Below are 27,080 nucleotides of genomic sequence, written 5' to 3'. Positions count from 1 at the left end.
TTGGTTATCCCCTCGCCTGCCCCGTCCAAAAAAAGCTCATTTCTCAGCTGTATTATAGACTACGTATAATGCGGTACTTGTATGATATACCCCCTACCACTCAAGTTGTTCGTGCATTGGCGCACTGTAAACCAGTTTCTTTCGCTAGTTTCTTTCACCCTAGCGTGAGGAAAAACAAATATAAGTGACAGAACTGATGGGAAATATATAATTTGGGCCATATATTTGTACATGGGGGGGGGGGGATAAAGTGTTTGGACAGTGTAAAGTCAGGAAGCAATTACATATTAATGCAAAATAATCGTAGCTAACACATTTTACATGCAGGCCCGCTGTACTTTACCCCTCCCCCCTATTGTGCCAATATATAGCCCAAATTTGTTTCTAAAGTATTATATTTGTATCATACTTAGGTATATTTTATTAGGATTAACCCACTTCTTGAGTGCTAGGGGGTATATCATACAAGTACATATAATTCTGTTACCCATTTCGGTGTTGTTTTTTCATTCTAATTAACCCTTTTCTGTCTGGTTTTAGGCTGGTGTTTTGGTCCTCTTTAATGTTGCCACCTTGTTACTTGTTTTCCCCTCGATTATCAGCTTAGATCTGCGAAGAAGGAACCTGAAGAAAAGAGATTTACTTTGTTGCATAGAAGGCGATGCGCCAACAAACAGTTATGATGAAAGAGATGAAATGATTGAAGAAGCTATTTCTAGTCATGTTCGAACACCTTTGCCTGTGAAAAAAGCGGTGTCAATACCCTATGACAGAAAGATAGCAAATCAGGTAAGATATCCTTTCGTTTCATTTCGTCTCTTATTGTAGGTTTTGATAGTAACCATATTGTTTCTGTTTTGGTTCCATTGTAACTCTACCCTATATAACCCAACGCCATGCGAACCATCCCCATTTAACTCAGCCCTCAGTCAATTCAAGTTGACTCTATTTAAGTGTACTCAACCTAGCTCAGCCTCATTTATTTGAACTCGAATTCAACTGGATCCCATATAAATAAACCCCTATTTGATTCATCCCCATGTTACTCAACCCTATTTAACTTAACTCTGCAGCTCAAACCCCCTCGACCCTAACCCCCTATTTAGCCCCCCTTATCAACTCAACGCTTTACAATGCAGCCAACTTACATCTAAAATCGATCGTGATTAACTCGGAAAATACATCTGAACAGCTTTGAGACTTATCACTTTAAATTTCAAGACATCTTCAAGATGTCTGTTTATGCCTAAGAAAGCATCTGGGCACACTATTGTGCAACGGGGCATAGATTGAGAAACACTTGCTTACAGCTGAGAGTTTACCGAGAGCTAAACAATCGCCCAAGATTCGCTTGCGAAAATTCCTAAGGTTTCAAAACTATTTCATTGTAATGATTCGTATATTAAACATATCGAGATATTGATTAGTATATTCAGATCAGTGTATTAAATACTGATAATAACATACTGGACATTTTGAGGATAATGTTTAATATTCATATTCTGGAACTCCAAACTCAGGACTGGAACGTCTGGAACCCCAGGATTTTTAGGGAAATCTCAAGGAGTGACAGTCCTCTTACAGCCAGAATAGAAGACCAATCAGCGTGTCTTTTAACTGGAAATATTTGAACTGTTTTAATTACTTTCTTCAAGGAAGGATATAGTTTTTCTGATACTAATTATTGAAGTAGAGCCTTAAGTCTTATTTAATTTTTATCTCTATTTCAAATTTCTATTTTTTTTCTCTTGTTTTTCATAGCAATTAAACAAGTTGTGAAAAGAATGGCTTGCTGGTTATGACTTATCCCTGATTTCCTTGACTCAACATCACTAACATTGTCATACATCACTAATGCCTGTAAGTTCACTTTATGTTTGACTTCAGCTAGTGGTGATACATGCTCTTTAACATGAGAATCCTGAATTTTTCATTTCTTTTTAAGAAGAACTTGGTAGTATGCGCTCAACTCTATTAAATTTACATGCATTCCTTAGGAAGAAAATTCTATTGAGTAACAGAGTAATTTTTTAGCAGGAGCTTTGGGTCGGAGCTAAACCTCTGATGTCAGGAAACGGCAAATCAAAAGACGTTGAAGCCGAATCTCAAGAGCTGGAAAATTGCCTTGGACTTACTGAGATGCAGGTTGAATGTATGAAACACCCAGTATCCTCATTGGCTGAAACTTATTTTGCTAAGTTTATCGTCATGACCCCAGTCAAGGTTAGAAATAAAGCTTTCAGTATTATTTTAGATACCACCAGGGTATTTATGGAACTATGACATAAAATAATGCATTTGAGATTTCATATCTTCCTCGATTTGACCCTCTGATAGTTCAGTATAAAATATTTTTTTTGCGCATTTAATTAGCCCCAGTGGTGGATCCAGGGGGGGGGAGGGGGGGGCCCCCTGGATCCGCCGCTGGGTTTAATCAAATGTACAAACAAACTATTTTATGCTGAAGTATGAGAGAATCAAATTAAGGAGGATATGAAAACGCGTAGGCCAACATTAGAAACGTGTCGATTGAGCAATAATTGTCATTTTAAGCTGATTCAGAAGGAACTAAAACCCTTAGATGGAGGTTTAAAAAGTATTTTCTTGCATACGTCCTCCACCACCTCCCAGCTTTCAGGGAGGGGGTGGAGGCCCTTGTATTAGTATTCTTGTGTATTTATTTCTGTTATCTTGCGAGCATCATTAGCGTATCAGTTTCTTTTGACTACTTATGTTCATTTTGGGAGGGGGTGGAGGACCTTTTATGAGTATTCTTGCGTATTTATTTCTGTTATCTTGCGAGCATCATTAGCGTATCAGTTTCTTTTGACTACTTATATTCATTTTCTTTAGTTTTTTGTAAGATTTTTATAATTTACAATACAGCCCTCAGTATAAAATAGAGTTTGTTTGCGCATTTGATTAGCCCCATTGTGCTAACCCCTTTCATCTCTAATCACGATTCGGAGGTGATGGGAGAACTGATAGAAAGAACCCTTCTCCATTCTATTGATGAAAGAAATGCCGTAGGATTTGAATTTTGAGGTTGATCCATTTGTCTCAAGGATTAATTGTGTATGTATTGGATTAAGGCACAAATAAGTCCTTTTGCTGGCAAAAGTTTTTTTCTTCTGGATTTTTGCTTAAATAATTTATTGACTTTTTGCTCTGTCACTTCTTTTCTTCTTCCATAAAATAAGGGGACTAAATACCAGGGAGATGAGTTGTAAGAAGATTAAAGCGAACCAAAATAATTCGTTGAGCATATTTGACTGATCAATCAGTCAATTTATTCAACAAATAAATTCACAACGAAAACACTTCAACATAGTCTCCCCCTAAGGCTCTATGGCCAAGAAAAAAACAGGGGAGAAACAAAATATATATATATATATATATATATATATATATATATATATATATATATATATATATATATATATATATATATATATATATATATATATATATATATATATATATATATATATATATATATATATATATATATATATATATATATATATATATATATATATATATATATATATATATATATATATATATATATATCATGATATATATATGCGCTCGCTTAGAGTCTCAGGCATGTTGACCAAGAATTTAAAATTGACATAAGACATCTAGTCCTAAAGGAATTTCTTTCCTTTTTTATCGTTTACTGCAATCAACATTGGTGTACTCAACGGTTAGAGTCGTGGGTTTTTTTTATAATGAGAAGGGAAGGTTGAAAGATAAATAAAATATTGTGCTTTTTAGGCTCAAATTTACGGAACCTTCCTAAGATGTCCTTTAGACCAATTTTAGGAGTGGGGAGGGGTAGCTCCCCTACGCAAAAAACTCACTAGTGATATGCATATAAATAAGCGTGCTTGACTTGAAATAGTTGGAGACATGCTATGGTGTCTCAGGCGGATTTATGTGAAATACGTAGAATATTTACGCATAAAAATAGTTTTTTTTCCCGAAATTTCATTTCAACTTCACCTGAATATATGACAACGCAATAGACTTGGCAAAGTTCGAAACCACTAAATTATCTAAGGCATAAGTTTATTATAGACACCACTAATGTAAAATCGTGTCTTTTCTTTTTTGCACTTGTATTTTATTACTTTAATTATGCATATTTGAATGGTCGAAACTACACATTTACGATGTGGAACAGCAATTTTTTTCTGTTTGGTTTAATAATTGTTTGCGAGTTTCAATATTTGGATTGTATGAGATGATTGTCTTGTAGAACGTCGGCATTAGGATAAACCCCGCTTTCAATTATAATGATTCATTTTGAACTTTTGCCAAGAGGAAGGAAAATATTATCAGGATACGAATATGTCAAATGATGTTTATTTTTCTTTTAACTATTATTATTGGTATTATTATTTATTTTGGCAAGAATATGATATTAGTAAATTAGGTAGGCTTGTAGTCTTGACTCCTGTTTATCCACAGAAAAAAAAAAAATACAGGAAGCAACTTTACATTAAGTTGAGAGTATTTGTGCGTCTAAAGCTTTTTATTGGTTCCCTTTTTGGTTTCAATTAATATTTTAACTATTTAAAATTAGCTAGTATATGGTTTTAAGTTTTGAAATTAATTCATTTCTCTGGCTTTTTTTTTTTTTTTTTTCTTCTTGTTCTTCTTCTTCTTCTTCTTCTTCTTCTTCTTCAAAGGTGATGGTGATATAAAATCGTAGGAAAGACTATCGTTTGTATTTTTGGACCATGACATTTAAGCGTTATTTTTCATGCAAATTTTGATTAATTATGCTACTTTTACAACTGCTAACTATTTATTGCAGCACCAAGCCGTCAGAGGCCAATACAGCTACACTGGCTCTTCTCCCACCCCAAACTGTTCAAAGCCTTAGTCCTTATATCCTCCCAAGAAGTTTCAGTCTCCTTTGTATCCTTTCGTAGGACCATTCTCGACCCTAGTCGTGGCTCACCTATTGGCACTCTATAATTCTTCACCTGTAAAAAGTGGCCTAAGCATATTAACCTTTCTTTCACATTAGCCCTAGAAAGTAGAATCAAACCACACTTTTCGTGCAGCTTATTGCTTGATATACCTAATTATGTCATTTAATCTCAGAAAAGGGGAAAATATAGCTTGTATGTATAGACATAAAACGTTTTCTGTGGTAGATCTTTTTTTTTAATTTGTCCAGTAACAAAAGTAATTTTGGAAGCAATCGCAAACGTCATTTTTGTACGGTTCCAACATTAAGATGCGCTTAAAACCTGCTTTAATGGCCTTTGTCTTTTAAAAACTTATAAAACGATAAATAAAACCCACAGTGAATGGAGTAAGTTTCAAATAAAGAAAAGACAACATCATCAGTGGTAGTCTACCTGTTTCAGTTGTTCTGTTTCTAGGTATTGACAATATTCTGCTTGATTGTTTCACTAGCTGCGAGTATTTGGGGGCTGACAAAAGTCCAAGATGGATTAGATTTAACAGAAGTAGTTCCTCGCACATCGCCTGAACATGGATATCTTAAAGCCCAGAACAAATATTTTGGATTCCATATTATGCATGCTGTCACACAGGGAAATTTCGAGTACCCAACAAATCAGAAGCTGCTTCATGAATACCATGAAGCATTTATGCGCGTTTCAAAGATAATTAAGAATGATGACGGAGGATTGCCAGAATTTTGGCTAAGTCGATTCAGAGAGTGGCTCTCGGGTAGGTACACTTTGAGTTTATTTATCAGTTAGAGGTAAAACCATAGGCATAGGTATTTGAAGATCTAAAATTCTTCCAAAACATTAATTTTTATGCTTATATACGCCCTTTTTTCGCATACAATCCCTGTCGCATGTAAACATTTCAAATAGTACTTTCCCCATGTCCATGTTGGATGCAATGGGATGCAGATCAATACAATGTCTGACAAAATGCTCGGAATCACCGAAAAAATCTGCTATTCTGTATTTATGTATCTTAAGCTTCCCCAGATAAATTCTTCTTATCCTAAATTGTATAGCCTTTCCACGTGTTAAAAAATCTCATTCAAAAAATCCTCCTTACTTAGGTCTACCTAAAGAAACTGTTCCTCCCCTCACATCTCTCCTATTACAGTATAAACACTCAGACCTGTACTTTTTGATTGCATAATGACAGATATAATATTCTTTCGAGGTTAGACCCACGTCTGCACGCAGGAATCTATTTTGTTAAAGGGGCCCCCTTCATGTGGGTGGGAAGACAAACCTGATAAAATCCCAGAAATTATGAAAATCATGTGGAAAAGACGAGAAATTTTTAAAAAACCTTTGAAATCTTGATATCTCAGAGGGGCTTTAGCCCAACCATCCACCTCGTGTACGTACCTGTTGAATCCCTTCCTTGAACGAGTTGGATTCTCCGTGACATATATACAGCTATTGAAAAGTAAGAGACTCAGTAAAATAAAATCCATGTAGTGTAATGCAAGTTTTCATTACTTCGCATTTTAGTGAAGCCAAGACGTAGAAGTTTTGTGGTCTCAAACTTTACAGACTATCAAACTTCGTGTTAGAATATTTAATTCTATAAAATCAAAACAAACCCGTCTTAATTTAATTCTTTAATAATATTGACCTGTTAATTTTGTATGATTCAAAGGAGGAATGTTTTGTTTTTGTCTAGTAAGTTTTCAGTTTTATTGTTGTTTTGAATTTAGAGTTCTCAGATGTAGAACCAAAAGGCGCCAAACCTTTTTAAACTTGGTTGAGTCAGTCAAATAAAGTTTTATAAATTGCCCAAAGAAAGTATCACATAACGGAAAGCTCTGTACAGACCCTTTTTATGGAAACAGATGGCGTTTTCGTTCCGTCAATCGAATTCTCTTTACGGCCCCATTATTCAAACTCCACTTTCGACCGAATTATGAGCTATTAAAACGTGCCATGTTGAAGGGTGAAATCAATGATAAAATCTGTCTGTGCTAAAGGGTCTCTCTATGGAAATTATAAACTAAAAAGATTAGTACAAATGCCCTTATCCTCTCTGAAATGTGGACAGTAGTGTCCTAAAAACGTTTTTTTTTTCGTGGCAATGGAAATTAAAGGTATATCATTGCCACTATATATGAATATAATACAGCATGATCATTCCCTGTCTCAACCATTACACAAAGCCGGACCGAGATGCAAGTGCTCTGGAGAACATTTAATCAAGTATAAGCAAAGCGACATTCGATTTTTTCACGGGTAGACAAGTCAGATTTCTCTTGAACCCAAAATTTGTCTTCACCTTAGTAACACTAAATTTTAAAGAATCTAATTTTAGATTAATTTACTCCGATACATATATAAAATCGATAATTAGTAGATATTTAGATGTTTTTAGGGATTACAAGTAGGTTTCGAAGTCTCGAATTGGTTTCAAAGGCATTTTGAGAAAGTTTCTATGAAAATACGCGTTCCAGGGTAATATACACTGGACCGCTGATGACAGATTAAATAAGAAGAACTGTTTGTACGCGCTGAGGATGTAGTAGCCAAAAATTGCCGAGGCCTGATCTTACTGTTATATCAATTATATACAGTGATCATTGCGAGAAACAATAGAATCGTGTCTCGTGAAATCCTACTCCTTGGGATGTTTTCGGAACCACGAATTGTTTAAACAAGGGATGCTCTTGCGCTAAAGAAAATTGTAACAGCAACATTTGAGCTTGTTAGAATCCAATGTGAAAAAGCTATGGGTTTGGGTTTAATCCAAAACTAAACAACTGTAACATCTGTTACAAGAATATTGTCTCCAATTTCAAAAAGTTCGTTACGAGCTTTCTGTCATCGAACACTGTATCAAATAATAACTTGATTTAGCGAGCAATTTCACTAAGTCTATTTTAAAATTAACTGAGGTGCCATATATTGGTACTCAAGCTCATAACCAAGCAAGTGCCGCCCTGCTCCTTACATTATTTCACCAGAATGAGATAGTGTATCAAAATCAGCCATCAAACTTTTTATATTGTTACTTTTATGACCTGTTAGTTTTATGAAAAAGTAATAAGAGGAATTCTTCCAGGTCTCCAGAGATCATTCGACCGCGATTGGACAACTGGCTGTATCACCCGTGATCGATGGTTCCAAAACGCCTCTGATGAGGGTGTCCTGGCTTACAAATTGTTGGTTCAAACGGGTCATGTGGACTATCCAGTTGATAAGTCATTGGTTACGCAAGTTCGTTTGGTTGACAGCGAGGGCGTAATAAATCCAAAAGCATTTTATAATTATTTAAGTGCTTGGATCGGAAATGATGCCATAGCTTACAGTGAATCGCAAGCTATGTTGAAGCCAGAACCTAGACAGTTTATTCACGATGCCAGAGATGTAGAACTCAGAGTAAGTGCATTTGATTAGCTCTCAATTTAAAAGCAAAATGTATCATTTAAATAAAAATCAGTGTGGTCAATGTGTATATCAGATAAGAAAAAAATGGGGTGCTACCATTTCAACTAACCGTCACAAGCAGTAAACGTCATAACATCTAAAATCCGTGAATCCGTCAGAACCACTAACCATAATAACATCGACAAAAAATCTATAAGTTTATATAATAGTAATAAGTATATAATAGTTTAGAAACAAATTTCTGCTATATATTTGCACATCAGGGTGGTGGTGGTTAATCATAACATATATTCAATACGTAACCTAACCTAGGTACCTTTTCCCCCCCTAAACCCTAAAAAACTAAAGTTTTAAAATTTAGATGATATGACGGTTAGTGGTTCTGACGGATTTTTTTTTGTCGATGTTATGACGGATTTTGTCGATGTCCTGACGTTAGTGCTCCTGACGGTTAGATGTCCCCGAAAAAAAATCAGTGTGGTCATATATATATAAAAAAAATGCAAGGTTTAAATCTAAACAGTTCGAATTATTTAAAATAATTTTTTCATGTACGATCGTGGAGAAGTATGATAGGTCATCATAGCTTATACTGTATTTGTTATTCTCAGAACCATTTCCGTTTTTTTTTCTTTTTCTTGCTTTTTCTTTTTTTTGATTTTCTTATGTTGACGAAAGAACCATTTTTTTTTTATCAAGATTTCAAATCCTTTTCGTAGTTAATTGTAAATTCGAAAATGCGTATATGTGATTCCTCTAAGTTTGTCAATAATATTTTAAAGTCCATTTTTATGCACGATATATCAATGTTCCAAGTTTTGGCAGGGTTCTGTTATTCAGATTCTTTTTTTGAATGATTGAGAAAATTGAAGGAGCTCTATATAGAGCAGTTCAAGTTTTCTGGGTGTACATTTATATTCAAAATCGGAGAATTTATGCGATTATGAGATATTATTTTCGGAAATAATCGAGTCCTACGAGTATATATCGTGTTTGGTTGGGTTACTCCATCTCTACAAAAGCAATATTAAAATAAATTTTGTTTATGATTTACTGCTATTGAAACTGCTAAACATCAGGTTTTAGAATCACACGGCTGCCAAGGAACTAAAGTTTTTTTTTTTTTTTATTTTTTTTTTTTTTTTTTTTTTTTTTTTTATATATTAACTATGAGGCATGTGGAGTCAATGCTCCTAATGTCATCACTTCTTTACCTTTATGTATATAATAACTCTACCTTAAAAAAAAAAAAACTAGGAAGTTAACGTTTTACATTTTTAAGGCTAGACACAGGTCCTTGAATTAACGGTTATTTGAATTCCCCTCCTCCGATGTATACCTATAATTTTTATTCCAGATTCCAAAATCATCGCCGATTATTTATGCCCAGCTACCCTTCTACCTGAAACACTTAGTTAGCACAGAAGACATGGTAGAAACTATCGAAGAAACACGTGCAGTATGCAAGAAATTCGAAGACAAAGGACTTCCCAACTACCCTCGCGGAATTCCCTTTACTTTCTGGGAGCAATATATTAACCTGCGTCGCTACCTCTTACTTGCGTTGGGTAGTATACTTGGTGCCGTATTGACGATACTGACAATTCTGCTGTTTAACCTATGGGCAGCTTTAGTAGTTGTTTTCGTGCTATTTGTGATAATAATTGAGCTGGTTGGACTTATGGGAATTTTGGGTATAAAACTCAGTGCAATACCCGCAGTTTTATTGATTGTTGCTGTAGGAATTGGCGTGGATTTTGCTGCTCATATATTGATCGTAAGTTATAATGTATTTATTTCTTCAACAGACAAGCAGAAATCGTATCTTACGTTTTCATAATTGCACAGGAAAATAAAAATGAACTTTTAAAGGTGTTTGCAGGCTCGTTTTGTCTTGGGCAAGAGGTCCTAAAAAATTGTGGTTTTTTAACATAAAATTGCCTCTTAAAATTTGTCTAGGTGGTAAAAACCAACTAGAGGGAATCTGTAGAACAATCACTCATCTTTGAAGGAAAAAGTGTGTTAGACGCATCCTTCTATCTTTGTCTTACGTTGTCTTCACGATTTTCCTTTTTTAGCTACTTTTTCGTTTCTAGTTCTAAGCAAATTCGGATTCTAGCATATCTGGAAATTCAATCTATGTAACAAAACTCGACACATGTTTCAGAAATAACAAAATGTTCTATCAGATCTCAACTAAATTTGATGGATAATAAAAATAGGATAATTATCCAAGTTTTACCTTTTTGGGATCCGAACCTGAACTGACCTTTGTGTGTGTTCTTGTTATCATGACATTTACCAGAACGGGCTGTCTAATATTAATAAAACTTTGTGAGAAGTTAGTGCTAGTGTCCTACTTGTGCTTTTTAGGGTCTAGAACGTTACTACTCCTCTGAACAATAAAAGATTGGGTTCTCTGATTTAAACAAAATTGATGGGAAGTAAGTGCCTTTTTGTCATCTGAACACGATCTGACCTCTGAAGGGGGAGGGGGCATCTAAATTTTTGTTTTCAAGATGTATTCCAGAACATATTACTCAGTCTCGATTGAACTTGACGAAATGCTATAGCTGAGATCCTAATTATGCTTTTCTGGGGTGTATGACCAGTTTTTTTTTTTTATTTCAAGCAAACTTAGTCAGGAATCACTGAATATCCTAGTTATGCCTTCTTTCATTCCAAGATTAATTGGGCCTTAGTGAGAGAAAAAGAACTAGGGCTCCTAAATTCTTTTCATAAGCTTGTCAGACGAAAAGGGACACTGGATTCAAATCGAACTTAGTAGATAGTAATAAATGAGATAATTTCTGTCTTTTTATGGTTTGTAACTGACTCAATCTGAACTTGTGGGGAGGGGGCATTAGAATATATCTTTTAGTCTAATTACTAGGTGGGCTGTGAAATTTATACAACCAAGCCTGGTCAGGAGCTAAAATTATGGTTTCAGGATTCCTTGCTCGATCGGACCTCTTTGAGGGAAGGGCTGCGTTCTTGGCCTCTCTATGAATCAAAACAGTCTATTTAATCTCAATTTAATTTGGTTAGGATTAGCAATTAAGTCTATTGTTTCGCCTTTAGGGGCTCGAGTCCAATCTTATAGGAAATATCTTTTGTGTTGTTCTGCAAGAGTGATCCATGGGTAAGAGTTGCCATAACACTTCATGGGAGCTTGTTGTTGCGGGTCTGGTTCACATTTTACTGCCGGAAGAGCACAAACAATGCTTTGGAGGCTAGAGTGTACTACCTTCTTAAAATTTCAAGTTCTGTTAGATAAAGCTGGCAATCAGACTTGGCTGGGTTAGACTGCTAGGCGATCCCAGAGAGTTGTAAATTTCAGAGGTTTATAAATTTCAAGAAATTTCATCATGTTTTTGGTTTACCTTAATGAGCGTTTTACCTTCTTTGCAAAGATGTTTTGTATACGGCTATTAATTATTTTTATTTTAGGGTTTCATCACAAGTATCGGCAATAGGAATCGTCGAGTTGGTATAGCAGTGAAGAATATGATGGCTCCGATTGTAGATGGTGCAGTTTCTACGATCCTTGGGATTGCTATGTTGGCATTTTCTGAATTTGATTTCATTGTTAAGTAAGTTCCTTTTTGCTTGGCAACTTTGATCTAGACAACTCTTTTAAATCATTCTTGATTAGAGCGCCAATAGGCGTGTCCGGTTGAACTGGACTGTAAAGGTCAGATTTTTAAGATAAGCGCTCGTGGGGGCCGTTTTCTCTAGCTGCAGCACGTAACAAGGTTCACGTACAGCCAATTAATTAGGGGTGAAACAGAAGAGAAAACTAGCAATATGCCTTAGAATTCTTTTCGGTCAGTTGACTTTTAATATCTTGGTTTCAAAATAGTGCTTGTCTAAGCGTTAGACCCTTTTGGGGGACTCTTTTCTCTGTCTTTGAAGGTTCATCCACGGCCGTATCCAGGGGGGGGGGTCGTGTTTGAACTCCATCTCCTCGAAATTTTTATCCAACTCTTAAAAACGTAACAAAAATGCATATAAACGAATTTTTGATGCTTTTTTTAAAGTTTTTTTTTGTAACCCCTCCCCCTCCGAAGAAAAATCCTGGATGCACCCTTGGGTTCATCCTTCAAAATATTTTGGTCCTATTGCTATCCAAGATCAAAAGCCCTTAAGTGTAGTTCAGCGCATTCAGTTTTGTGTAATTGCAGCTTGAAGTTACAAAATCAGAAGAAAAAAAATGTCTTTGCATTGTGCTTTGATTCGATCCCAATCCAAAAGTTTCTCTTTTGTCGCCTATGGAGCAATAGGAACAATCTTCATAAATGATGAACTTGGTCTTAGGTACTGTCAAAATTTTGGACATGTAAAAGTTAGAAAAATAGAATTAAAAGTTATAGGTTTGTTCATAGTTGAAAAAGTTTGGAAGAATAGAAAAGTCTTAAATCTAAGATTAGGAGGCTAGAAGCCACGGTAGTGTAGTTCTTGGGTGTGGTTCTGAAATGTAGACTCTTTGACAGGCGGGAAAAATATGCTATGTGTTTTCTGAAGGAAATATCTGAGGGTACTCATATTTAGTTGTTTGAATGGTTGTTGGCCAAACAATAAGCAATACCAAAAATGTAGTGTGGTTCCACTGTCTAGGTCAGTGAATGAAAGGTTGGCATGGTTAAGACATGATCTCAGGATATAGAATGATAGCCTACTGAAAATACACTTTTTAGTATTTCAATTGGGGTAAAAAAAAAGGTGTGCGTCCTCTAATGGAATAGGGAGATTTTATAAGATAACATTTAAGGGGAGTGTGGATGAGAAAAGTGTTGAAGTTCTTGACCAAAGGTGGGTGAAGGAGGAAAAAATATCTGCAATTGTATTGGCCATAGGTGACTTGCGGTGCGATGAGTTAATTTACCTATCTGGATTTTCGCTTTATATTTTGTAAAAAACGAAGCCAAATCTACTGTTCGAATAAAAAATGAATTGATTTAATGTTTTAGTTCAAATAAATAGATTATTATTCTTTTTATTATTTTTTTAAGAAAAAGGTTTGAAATTTTGCAATAAGACTTGGTTTTTCCATACTCATTCAAGTGACATTAGAACGAGTTAAATTTGTTTTAGATAATACTGAGCAAATCAAGTTTTATATGATTTCTTTTTTACAGGTATTTCTTCTATATTCTTTGCCTGTTAATATTGTTGGGTGTTTTCAATGGATTGGTTTTGCTTCCAGTAATCTTGTCAATCATGGGACCCCCCGGAGAGGTAAGTTCAGATTTTTGTTTTTTTTTAAAGTTTGCCGAAGCTGCAGAACAAAAACATTTTCCGCAAGATCTTTTAATATGTTTTTAATTTTTTCCTGGAAATTCAATTTGAATGGGCTTCTTTTCTTGTCTCTTATGTTTCTGAAATTTGTTGCATCATCAAGTGAGGATTCTAGGAGGCTAATCTTTTCTAATAAGCAAGTTTTGAGTATTGATCTTTCGATTTGAGTATCAAGTAATGATGATGTTGTTGACCATTAGGTTTTAATTCAGTTTCTGAATTTTCAGAAATTTGATTTCTTAAAATATCGTTTCTTACTTGTTTACTTCTGGCCATATCAATTTTGAAATATTGGTTGTGATCTGAGCATTTTATAAGCACAGATTTTGGAAATTAATTCCATCTAGTGTCAATGTGCTGGGTGTAAATTTGGAACGGGACCCTCACATTTTTCACTCCTCCCCAGATACTCAAATACTTTTTGGGGGTATTATCAGTGATAAAATTGACCCCCCTAGGTTTTGAAAAATATATTCCCCCCCTCCTTATATTTTTGTTAAATGACGTCACTGGTGCTATGCTATATATTTACTTTTTAATGGTGGCTGAAAAACGATTCCGAAAATGTTTTGAAGAAACTAAATTTGTAATCTATTATCCGTCATCTGTTTTTCTTTTTTGCTTTCAAATAACAACGCGACCAAATAGAATATGTAGCTGCATTTCTGTTTCCTTTTTGATGAACTTTCAGTGCTATTGCTGTTTTTATCGTTAGGAAGTTTCTACTATTGTGACATAGAGTATTATCGTTATTATTATTTAGTTATTGATACTGATAATGCTGATGATTTATATATGCCAGAAAAGTGAATCTTTTGTGTTGCTTTTTTTTATTTATTTATTTTTATTTATAAATCTTGGTTCACGATGCCTCCATCTAGCGATGGGCCGCCACTCCATTTATCTTCTATTTGGTTTAGATATTTATTGCACATTCTCTCAAAGCAACCAAGAGTCTTCTTTCAGGAAAACATCTTCTGGGAGGTCCTTCAACATGGAAACAGTAGGTCGAGTAAAGCTCTCTTGTTGGTACGCCTGGTAGTGAAATCCTTGTCGTAGGTAGGCTATTCTTGACAAGCAACACTAATGCCAGTAGATCTTGTCGGTTCAACTGTGCTTGTTATGAACTTAAAATAGCAACTCACATTTTTTACATATTAAAACAACAACTTTCTGGTTGAGGTTGCATTGGAAGCATTATCATTTTTTAATATATCGACTGTCATTTACCTCCAGAGGGCGGACATGCGCAGTTTTTTTTGGGGGGCGGAGGGTCCACTTTAGGGTATAGCAGAATGTTTGTAGTTTTGTGAATTTGTTTATAGGAATGTTTTCGATTTTCATTAAATTTATGATTGACGCTTCAGTTTGAACTTGAAGGACAAGATTCCCTTTTGTATTCATCCCCCCCCCCTGTCGGATACGGTCTTAAATTTTGATGGCCTACTTTCGTCGCTAACTTTCTTATATATATATATATATATATATATATATATATATATATATATATATATATATATATATATATATGTATATGTATAAATATGGTTTGCCTCAGTAATGTTTTTCCACGACTTAACTTATCTTTGTAGCAGCTAATGTGCAGATACAAATTCAAATATAACTAAAAATAGCAAAAAAAAACAAACAGTATTTACCTCAACCGCCTAGGATACGCGATGGGGGGCTAGAGGACTATGGAACCATTTTTTCTACTTTACGGTCTCCAGAACCATTGATTTAACAAAGCATCCAGTTTTTTTTTATTGTTATTATTTTAGCCATTTTTAAGAAACGCGCTTATTATCTCAAGTTATCAATAATGATAAAATGGTAACTATATGAGCTTTTAACAACATGGTATTTATACTGATTTTTTTTGTTTTTTGTTATTGAAAATCTAAAAAAAAAATAAGGAGAAAGGGCAACATTGACGGTTAAAATTCATCTAATCTATAAATCCTAAAAGGTTATAAAAGGTGCGCTGTAAAGTTTGATTATTTACGAAGATATCAAGGGTGATACATCTTAATAAGGTAACTTGGAATAGAAAATTAAGTTATTTGACAGTGACAAATGTCAGTGCCAACTAACTTTTACTACTTTTGACTGAGCGTGGTTACAACTTGGGTGGTTTATTACCCACCAAAGGCTCTTTTGGTTTTGTATAATTGCTTGTTTCATTGTTTGAGTAAATTGGTGTACATAAAATAAACTGGAATACTTATATGATTGTTTTAATGTTCTTTGACAAGTAAAGATGTTTTAAAAACAGCACCATGAAGCCAGATGTTTACGTTGGAATCTTTTTAGGGTGGGTAGATGCGTTCAAACTCTTCACGACATCAAAAAAAGAGCAAATTTCTAAAAAGACTATGGACGCATTGAAGACTTCTAAGCTGTTTTTTTTGGGGGGGGGGGGCATGGAGGCCAAACCTGTCTACGTGCTAGTTATAAAGCGTAATCAAATTTTGCGGAAGGGTAAAACTCATTTTTCTTATACCCTCCGCTCCTGTTGGTGGATGAGAAAGCGCATTTTATTGTCATCTATCTGGATTTTGCGCGTTTCGGTGTTTTATTCCTGAGAAGAAGTACTTGGATAAATACTAGTATGGAATCCTTTTGTATTTTAATCAGGGCCGGATTTAAATCTTTGGTGCTCCAAGGTTCAAGTATTTTGGCGCCCCTAGATCCAAGCTTTTTTTTTCGGGGAGACAGAGATTTGCAGCGAAAACCCCGACAATTCATGGACAGTGGAAGCCCGGAACAGAAGGCAACTGATGAGTGATGAGCCAATGCAAGAGAAAGGTGATACCGTGCTCTCAGCTGCAATTCTTGAGAGACATCTGACAATCTATAAGTGGTTACGGAATTCGTGTTGTTTTTAAGTCACTTTTCGGTGAATAAGCAATGCAGCATCAAAGTGCACCTAGCTCTTTGACGATATATCACACCAGTTCAGTTTTTTTTAAGAAAAATAGTAGCTCAGTTTTTTTTTTACATTTTTTTTTTCTTTTTTTTTGCGCCCCTCGGCATTGTGCTCGGACTACACTCAGACCTACTGGGCTTATGCATAAATCTTGACCTGATTTTAAGACACGATTTAGAACTAGATCTTGGAGGGGGGGGGGTCACATTAATTTTCTAGACCATGTATCCTCTCCTTTTTAAATCTCTAAAATTGCAATTTGTATATCATCACGGTTACGCCTAAAAGCCGACCGTCTGACATTTTCACACATCTGAAATAATTGCAAAAAAAGCCATTCAACAAGCTGTTTTCAGAGAGGATCAGTAGGGCAATGTAAGATCACGGAGATCGGAGTGTGATGGGACGCACATAGCGCACTTGGTCCTCCCTTTGATAACAACTTAGCCAAAAAATTTGGCAATTTTGTCAGAAGTGTGAAAATGTCGAATACGACATTTAGGCTTGAGAGCAAAAAAAAGCTGGTATTAACTGGTTAAAAATATAGTTTATTAATTTTTATCTTGCGGACACCATAGTTTCTTAATTGAAGCAGTTAAATTTTGATCTGCAAGCTAAAAGTAAATTCGTTTCTAAAAGAAGCTATGTCTTAATATGCTTGGAAAAAATAGTCAAAGATTTGAGCTTATAATTTACAAAGTAGACGTAACCAAATAAGGCTAGGTTCTACATTTTATGTTTTTGTCTGTGATGGGTAATTGTATGAACCCAGATGGTGGTCTGAATGGTTGTTATCGTCGGGTCTTCAATGAATGTCTTAATTTTGCTAATTATTTTTGATGTGAAGGTATTCGATTTCCATAAATGGGGCCTTTGAAATTGTGTGTGATTTCAATGAAGACTTTATTTTGTTAATTCCCTTTTCTTCAAACGGATCTGTAATCCGTTTAAGGAGGGAAGGGATCATAATTCGGAACTACTCTTCGTAAGGCCTAGATTTGCGAGTCAATACAGTCTAAACACGGAAAAAGTTGTTTTTGCCAGAAAAATGCCGTTTTTAATGCAATTTTTGCTTAGTGGAGGGGAAGGGTCAAATACACAAGACCTCTCTCCTCCCTCCTTAGTATTGCCTTGATTTGAGAATGAAAAGATATTTGTAAAAAGAAATAAAGACGATTGACCTCTGAAATCTCCTACATTTTAAGTCCTACAGTAAAAAAGAGAAAATAATACGAATCGAGATATTTTGGAGGTGAGAAAAGGCATTAATTTTTTTTTTATATTGCATTAGTTCTTAGGTTAAATGTCTCGATCTATCATATTTATTTTGACAAAAGTTACCTAATTACCTGGTTCTTGGAATTTTTATTTATAAAATAATTAAATCGTAAATATATTCAAAATGTCTCGCGTATCTTGGTGCGATTTTTATGGTGAAGTTATGTAATTTACCTGGTTATTGGAATTTTTATTTATAAAATAATTATGGCATAAATATATTCAAAATACGCGTATCTTGGTGCGAGGAGGATGGATGGAACCTGGATAGATTGAAATTTTCTCTTATAATAAAAACAACTGAAGTTATTTGTATTTCAAGAAGTAAAAATTTAGTTTTCAAATGATTAGTTTCGAAGAGGGCATTCACAAGACTGTGAATGAAGGAGGAAAAAAAAACATTATTTCCTTTGCCACATTACTGCGTTTCTTGTTTCTATGCTTACAAGCATTGTTCTTTCTCTCTTTATAATTCTTTAGAATTTTAATTAAAAGCGTCAATTATGATTTGGAAAACGATAGATTGAGGATTCTCAGGTGTTTTCCCCTAGTATTTTAACAGATAAATAAACTATAAGTTACAATTTTATCAAATAATTTCTTTTCTTCTAAAAATCCAGCACAAAATCCTATGCTTTCACAGGATTTTTAGTTAGCTAAATTCGTCAGATTGTCCAACCAATTATCCTGGTCTGAATGAAAAATCTAACAAATGTCCAGCAGCTTATCCAGGATAAAACAAAACGGCGGAGCTTTCGGACACACTTCGAAATATATTTTTTGGGCTATTTTTTTTTTAAATGCCCCTTTAGGTATTGCATTAAAATATTGAAAAAACAGCAAATTTAAGCCCCCTCCCTCAAACACTGAAAACTACATTTTGCCCCCTCTTCCTAAACTTCAGGGAATTAACTTCACTGCTGACTCTGTCGGGGCTATGGTCTGTGAATAAGATGAGGAAAACTAGCGTAAACATATCTATCTACCAATCTTACAGTAGAACTTATTAATTTCAGATGAGACCCACAAACGGCGCGGATCATATTGAACCTCCTACTCCAGAGCCGTCTCCCATTCCTGAGCGCGTAAGAAACTCTTCCAATAGGATCCAGGTATCTAAGCCACCATCACAACCATCCTTTACCCCAAGACGAAGTAATTACCCTCGAGGGTCGGAAATATCCTTAACAACAATAACTGAAGAGCCTCAATCCTGGCATTCCGGCCATGAAATTGTTGTCAAACCGGAAGTTGTTGTGGAGACAACAACGTATAATAATGGTTGTTCAAGTAGTAGTAATCGACAATCCTCATCGTCTTCGTCTTCAAGTGGTAGCGATAGTGTTGTAAGTATTCTCTTCCTTTGATATATACCTACGAATACAACTTAATCTACTCCATTTGTTTGTACAATCTGCATCAGCGCATCTACAATCTGCAAAAGCTTATTCTTGTGGTAGATTTATTTTCTAAGGCCTTGCTACTGTCGTGTCTAATACCTGCATGTGGGAAAGTAGTGTCAATCAAAACGATATGTACCCAATTCTCTCCAACCTGGGTAACCCCTGAATATATATGAGCCCCCTCCCCCCCCAATAATCTACAGTTGAGTTAAGATCTCAACGAGTATGGGCCACTTTAAAAGTGGAAACAGTCTCTAATGTCGACAAAAAAAACCATCAACGCATCTAGCGTTCAGCGTTTCTTTTCTTCAGTTTAAAAGTGTTCTAGGAGATCTTCAGGTGTATACTGTATTCTAGGAGAATTTTTTGGCCTCCAAGATCATATTCAGATCTGATATTCCAATTTTTTTGCATATTCCCTTAGTTCTTCTAAAAACTTTAAGCATGGTGATTGGGTTGTTCTTGGATAATTTTTAAATCTATTGGGTAACCGGGTAATAGTCTATACTGTTACTCTATTTATTAGGATTTTCTTTTTGTTGCACTCGATAGAAAAAACAAACGATTATGGTAGTTGCCTTCCAGGATTAAGTTAGTTAATATTATTTACGTTTACGTTGGTTTCTTTTTTCTGTTAAAAGTCAGAAAACGAGACAATTATCAGTTAAAAAGGAGAAAAACAAAGTAACTATTTTTTCTTCTTTTCAGTTTTCATTAATGTATGTATAGGAGAACTTTATTCAGTCTGGAATTAACTTTTTTGTGGAAAGCATGACGTTTGGAAAAAAAAAATCTATGTTCGTGTTTATCGATTCAGTGTAATATCTTGTTTTTCGATTTACGGACTTCACTCCCAAATAAAGGGGAATTTTCCGGCGGAAAATTTTCCGCGGGGGGGGATTTTTTGGGTGAAATTTTGTCAATTAATTTGAAATTTAAAAAGGCGACTGGTAACAAGGCGGAGAGAATTTTCAGGGTGAATTTTCCGCGGGGGGGGGATTTTTTGGGTGAAATTTTGTCAATTAATTTGAAATTTAAAAAGGCGACTGGTAACAAGGCGGAGAGAATTTTCAGGGTGAATTTTCCGCAGGGGGATTCCTCGGAAGAATTTTCCTCGGATTTCCTTTCTTTCAAATCTGCAGCAATGTCCTTTTCAAACTGTTGGTGGCAACGATATTTTACTTTTTATTTGTTCTAATGAATGCACACACCCCTCCCCCCCCCCCCTGACACACACACAAAAATACAAAAATACAAAAAGACTCTTTGTTAGGGATTGGGGTTTTTGTGTTTTATTTTCAATGAAAACACCAAAAAACCTATTTTCTAAACCTGGATTGGGGCCATTACCCCTCCCCCTCCCACACCACCCAATTCGTGCCCCTTCTAGTAGCGCTTTTCTTACTTTTTTTTCCTTTCTAATTTTTAGTAACATATGCGATTTTAAAGTATTTCGTCATAGAATATTGTAGTTTGGATGTACATAAATCTATATATTTCTATTATAAAATTTGGGTAAAAACTTACTAACTGTAAAAGGATTAAAAAAGAAAGTGAGAAAACAAAAGAAGATACGAATAACTGACGAATTGAAATCAGTACAATAAAATTTATATTTCGGCAATGTTTATACCCACAAATATTATCAAAACCTATACCATCCTATTCACTACTTTTCTGTATCATGTGATAGTTGCAATAAAGAAACTCCATTAATCTAAAATATTCATTTTCCAGTGTACAAATTCGAGCTCCGACAGCCTTCCAGATAGTCCCATCATTTCCCGTTCTTCACACGTGACAACCAAAGTAACAGCGACAACTAAAGTCAAAGTAGAAGTTCATACACCTACTTATGGTAAGATGCTATTCTTCTCTTTGAGTAATTTAATCAGCGTTAGGTCATTGAGCTATGTGAATTTAAAGTGCAATACACAGTAGCGGTTTTAGCCTCATAACCTGGGGGTCATAACCGAGGTATATAAAATTAAAGGAATTTATTGTCAGATGTAAAAAAACGGGGGGAGGCAGCTGCCTCCCTCACCCTGCCCAGTCCTAGAACCGCCACCGGTAATACGCTTATACAGTAGTTCCACTGATTTCTTGCCAATTTTTTGCCTCGAACAAATCCTGTTGCCTTATATTTTTTGTACAACCGGCTAAAGAACATTATTTTGTAAGTAATTCAAGGAGTTTTGCAAGTCGCTGTTACCATAAAGAACGGTCTTTGGGGAGAGGAGGGCAGTTACAAAAATGTGTAAAGTACATGTAAAAAATGGACACCTAATTTGTAAAATGTGTGTAAAAGACGAAAGTGTGTTGTCTTTCAAAATAGATGTAAGATATATTTTGTATTATTTACCCCCGACCCCCCTCCCCTCTCCGGGATAAAGTTGACAACACTCACGCAAGTCATCTTTGTTTTCTACTAAACGCACAACAGTAAGCCTAAAAACCATACCACACCAAAGTTCCGTTCTTGTCTATACACATGCTTATTTTAATTGTTGTTTTTAGTCTAAAAAAGAACTATTTATCTTTTCCCATTTCTTCCTCCAGGTGAATGTTTTGACTGTCTTCTTCAAACACTTAACTTCTGTTTAACAGAGAAATAACGTATAAGAATTAGCGCTATTTCCTTTGTTATTACTTCAGTTAGATTCTATGAACACGAAAATTTGTATATGTGCCTGCCGCAATTGGCGGGTTGGATACCCTTCCCCCTCCATGAGTAAATTGTGAAATCTTGTAATATTCGAAAAAATATGAAATTTTTATACAGAATAAGTTGTTCGTTATTTAAGAATCTAGGGTGCTTCAAAAAGTGCTAGCATTTGATGTTGAGGATGCTTGGACCTATTTGTTGTCTCAAAGCAGACTGAATACTTATAAAAAAAAAGCAGGACGTATTAACTAGTTGATTTTTAACTAAGTTGGAGTATTCGCTGCCCTTAAATAGTTTTGTTCAAGTTACAATTCCTTGCTCTTTTATCTTCTGATCACCAATCTGTCTCAAATAGACTTGGAAAGGGAAAGAATAAAAAAGCTCATGTTAACCTTGAAGTAAAAACTGTGAAGGGTCCAGATTTTAGGTGATAAAAACAAAAAAGTCTTCTCTTTGTATATTTCCACATGCATATCAGGCATACAGTTTTGATCTGATGAGTGCACTTTGAAAAGTGCACTTCTTCTGCACTGCCTTAGTTAGTAGTTCTGTGTACGGTTACATGATTAATTTTAGGACTAATGATTTATTGATTCCCATCTCCTTTTTAGACCATCGTATACGGCGAAATAGACGGGACAGTTCAAGCGGAAGTGGACGCTCTGACAGTGAAGATGAAGTCCGTCGTTCTCGTAGCTCCAATGCCGTGCAGTATAGACGTGGTAGATAGTAATGCCTGAGATTCTTAGCACCATCTGATAAAAAGAAAATAAGGTTTTGCCTTTGCCTGATTGCATATAGTACAAAACCTACCTCAGATTGACAAATTTGGTTTGATGCACTTTTTTTTTGGAGACGGACTTTTTTTGGTCGTTTGTCTTCAGCTCTAGTCTTCTGTTTATAGGAGCCTTTGTGATTTTTTTGTTTTTGTTTTTTCTTCTTTCTTTAGAGCTGGTAATAGGAGAGATATAGCTTGAAAGAGAATCGAGAACCATGATGACTGTCCCAGACTGTCTTAGATCCGTTTAGATTTGGTTCAAGGCTACTTATGTTTATAATGAAACCAAGTTGACTTTCATCTGATCCATTATTAGGTTGTAGCCACGGCTGTAACCATGATAAGTCAGTTCGAAGCCTTTCAGTGTAGATCATTTGATAAGTTGCGATTAATTCACAATAAGATATAATGTATAAACTAAAAGTGTCACTATAAGTTGTATCCGAAGTGATTAGGAAAGGCAACCCCTCTTAGATGTGCATATTGACTACGTTTTTAAGTTTCGTTTTATCACTTTAAATTATTCGTGGTATTGTAAGGGAATTATAGTATTTATTACTTGCTTAGAGGGAGAAACTGATGAATTTTTTAGAGTGATAGAAATGAAATTAATTTTAAAATAGATTTGACTTTTTTTTCTGGATAATTTAAAAGTTACAAGTGTGTTGGAAGCACTCGTTTAGACGTGGACTGGTGACAGACGGAAAAAAAACTTTCCAACAGTGGCCTGTTTTGTGTTATAGTCAAAACAACTGCTAGTAGTGCGATTTCCGCGCCACTTGATTTGAGCCATTGATGGACTCTTACCTTTTTATTTTAGCTTGAAAATTCCCTGAAAATGATGAATAAAACCAAAAATGACTAACACTGCTGCCATTTTTAGATACCAATTTGAAAAATTTCATCCTAAAATCCAATACCTGAATCCATTCTCCTCTGGGGTCAGAACATGAGCAAACGTAGAAACACACGCGAAAGAAAAACAAACTCCGCTCACACTTTCCACATTTCTTTTTTCTTCAGGTTGTAAAAAGTCCTGATATTCAGAAGAGGGGTTGAAGGAGGCCAACTATAGAAACGTCATTGTCCTGCAATACGTAAGCAATACGTATTGCAGGTAATTTTTTAAGGTAGCTTTTTACTTTCAAGAGGTCAGACTTTTAAACCTAGATTTCTTCGTCCGGGAATGACCTGAATAGCAAAGAAAGTAACTTTAGCTGCATCGAAAATATAATTCCTGGCCGATATGCAGGGAGAAGAGGGAGCACCAGGCGTAGCTGTAAACGAAATGTAGCTTTTACCATTCTTCTATTATTTTATTTTCTATTATTCGGTAATATTTGGTTTTCCAATCTTGCATTTTTTCCCCCTTCTATCCTTCCTTTTTTTGGTTTTAAGGATTTTTAAATCTTCTTTTTTTTGGATCCATAGACCGAGAAAGTGAGCCAGTTTTTCCGGTAATTATTCTTTACCCACAAATTTTAGAGGAGGGAATGGTGTGAATTTTTTATGTCCCTTCAAAAATCTCGATAATACAACTTGCATGATTTTTGTCTTAGTATTACCAGATCTAATCGATGTTTGTTTCTATGACTGTGTCTTTAAGAAGTATTTTACTGTTTTAGCTAATTTTGCAAGCTGAAAGTTTTAAGTTGTGACAAACTTAAAAATGTCTATTTCCTGTTGTGTCTAGAACTTGCCAATTTGTTATGATTTGATGCTATTTTAATTGTGATCAATTAAATTATTGTAAATTTATTTATTTTAAGCTCTGAAGTTCTACCCTCTGTTTTATTATTTTGGGATTTATCATGTGTTTCATTTTTATTCTCGTTTTTCTAAACTTGCTAACGCTAAGAATCGTTTTGTGTTTACAGTATGTACGCTAAGCTATTCAAGTTTTTAGAGAGGAGAATAGTTATTATAATAATATCGCCATTATGATTATTTTATTTATTCTTTTTTAAATTTGAATGAGTCACCAAAACCGTTTTTTTTTCGTTTAATATGGCTTTATTTCTTTCTGTTATGTATAAAACAGATGGATCAGTTTACATAAACAAATCATTGGAATCAATTCTTCTTTCTTGATCTAATTCATTTCCTGCGACTGAAATTTACTTTCTACTCCATCTTCAGTTTTATATTTAGATTCATTTCACCTTTAGAATTTAACTTTGAACTTGTTTAAAGCTGGGGCTTATTATCCCAAAAATGTTACCATCTGTCTAATAGCAATGGCATATGAAAATTAATGAGACACTTGGCTCGGTATAAATAAAACACAGACTAACAGTAATTTCTTAGCCAATAAAGGGATATTTAATCTTAAAGCTATTGTCTGTTGCATGGCATTTTATTCTTGTTTCTTACTTATGGCTTTTCAGTTTTCTTTTATTTGATAGATCGGAGCAAAAGATTTATCTATTACTCACTTATTTTACATAGAGCTGCTCGATTACTGCAAGCTAATAATTGAAGAATTAGTTTATTGGTTTCCACTTTTAATAAATAAATAGTTTGCATAAATCAATAGGACAGTTTTGCTTAATTGTTTTTATAATTATCTTTTTCTCCTGTATGAATTCTACTTCAATTCTGAAACTATAAAAAATTATAAAATTTGTCTAATAAAAAGAAAGTGATTCGTTAAAATAACATCACTTTTAATAACTAAACGGGAGTCAAATAGAAATAAAACTATTTGGGCTCGTAACAAGAATCTAGCTGTTTAAAAAAAGTACGCTATGTCAAAGTTGTTTTGAGCATTGTGTTTAAATTTCTGATATAAAAGTATTTTTGTATATGTATAATTAAACGGGTGTGTTACTCGTATAAATGTTAATATGTATGTATAGAGTTTTGCTATTATAATTTTGTGAGATATCAGTGTGTGTATTTAATGTCGGTTTTAAAATGAAGTTTTCTTTTATATATACAATATATATATATATATACATACATATATCTATGTTTTGGCCTTTTAGCTAAGAATATAGGTGGAAAAAATTAAAGAAACAAGAAACAAGTTTCAAGAAACAAGAAGAGAGGCATTAAAATTTTAAATGAACAGAGTGATCCTGTATACAGAAGGGTACTGTCATTATTTACCTCTGTATTCTATTATTGAAAAATTAAATTCGATCAAGTGATTATTTCTCCGTCTTTGTTAAAGTTGTTCGATGATATTTAATAAAATTGCAACTTATTTTAAAAGTGTATGCAAACTAGGCCTACGTTTAGCTTTAATGCAGCGGTTCTCAAATTTTTTAGAATGTCTTGAATAGTGGTCCCTTTTAAATTTATTGATGGTTCTTATTATGATGGTTCTTATACGACCTTCTTATTAATGATTAAAAGTCAGTATTATATTAGGGAAATTGAAGGTCATAAACAATTTACCTAGTTAATAATTTATAATATATATTTATAATATTCACATGGTCAGTGCAACTCAGATGCTATTTGATGCGTCTAATTTTTTTTTGGAGTAAGTAGTGTTGGAAAAGCCGATTCGCAATCACACATGGCTGTGAATGGAACCCGCAGTCTCAGGGTCATTTTTGAAACACAAGGACCCCCCCCCCTACGCCCATCATTTACCCAAATATATCTAAGGCTTTATTGGCTATTATAATCCACATATTGCCACAACACTTTTTTGACCAGAAACATGCTTTGCACGACATCGTGAATAGCATATACGGACTGTTCTTGTTATCCTCTGGTAGGCTACGGTTTTTCTTGCTAAGAATTGATATATGTTGCTTCGTCAACTTCATAAGGATTGTTACTTAATCAAGATTCCGTCATCGACGTTAAGTCGTTTACATCAATATGTTTTCTAAAAAAAAAACGAAAATATTGGTATATATACATGTATTTATACTATCTTTATATGTGAGTAATAATTTTGTATGTGTTTGTGTGTATGTATGTTCTCGAAAACGACTCCATATTTTTCGGAATAAATGATGATTCCTTGGAACCAACACCTGAACTATCAAACGTTATGAAATTTGACAAACTGGACCATCAATTGCGACCACCCATAAGGCCATCTAAAGCAAAGGCCATTTCTTAATTGTCTGAACAAATCAAAATCCAAAAACGTATCAAAATGAAAATGAAGAGCAAAGACACTGGCGGTTAGAAGATATGCGAAAATAACAATTAGAGTGTTTTAAAAATGAAAATGAAGAGAAAAGACACACGCGGTCCAGAAACAGGCGACACCGAGCAAGTGAGGGAGTTAAAAATGAAAATAAAGAGCAATGAGTCAATGAAGATCAACCTGGACAGCGAGACTTAAAACGTGTCAAAATTCAAAATGATAGTGATGATGATTGGGTTT

The 27,080-nt window shown here is 34.6% G+C and overlaps 1 protein-coding gene across 2 annotated transcripts in view; it reads left to right on the top strand.

Moving 5' to 3' along the window:
• Nucleotides 1-25,693, top strand: part of ptc (protein patched) — a 137,371-nt gene extending 111,678 nt beyond the window's left edge. Inside the window, exons 14-23 of one of the 2 annotated variants that reach the window (XM_089096750.1) lie at nucleotides 541-789; nucleotides 2,038-2,223; nucleotides 5,403-5,715; nucleotides 8,050-8,366; nucleotides 9,733-10,152; nucleotides 11,826-11,968; nucleotides 13,514-13,613; nucleotides 18,897-19,226; nucleotides 21,021-21,141; nucleotides 22,560-25,693. In XM_089096750.1, coding sequence (XP_088952876.1) covers nucleotides 541-789; nucleotides 2,038-2,223; nucleotides 5,403-5,715; nucleotides 8,050-8,366; nucleotides 9,733-10,152; nucleotides 11,826-11,968; nucleotides 13,514-13,613; nucleotides 18,897-19,226; nucleotides 21,021-21,141; nucleotides 22,560-22,678 — 2,298 coding nt within the window. In that variant the 3' untranslated portion in view covers nucleotides 22,679-25,693. Of the gene's footprint in view, nucleotides 1-540; nucleotides 790-2,034; nucleotides 2,224-5,402; nucleotides 5,716-8,049; nucleotides 8,367-9,732; nucleotides 10,153-11,825; nucleotides 11,969-13,513; nucleotides 13,614-18,896; nucleotides 19,227-21,020; nucleotides 21,142-22,559 lie in introns of both variants that reach the window. The other variant, XM_089096749.1, reaches the window with a different exon arrangement.
• The last annotated feature ends 1,387 nt before the right edge of the window (nucleotides 25,694-27,080 follow it).

Source organism: Artemia sp. Qi Xiang Cuo, chromosome 11, assembly GCF_049724085.1.
Source record: "Artemia sp. Qi Xiang Cuo chromosome 11, ASM4972408v1, whole genome shotgun sequence".
NCBI classification, from domain to species: domain Eukaryota; kingdom Metazoa; phylum Arthropoda; class Branchiopoda; order Anostraca; family Artemiidae; genus Artemia; species Artemia sp. Qi Xiang Cuo.
Note: the sequence above shows the minus strand (reverse complement) of the source record. Positions and strands in the feature narration are given on the sequence as shown.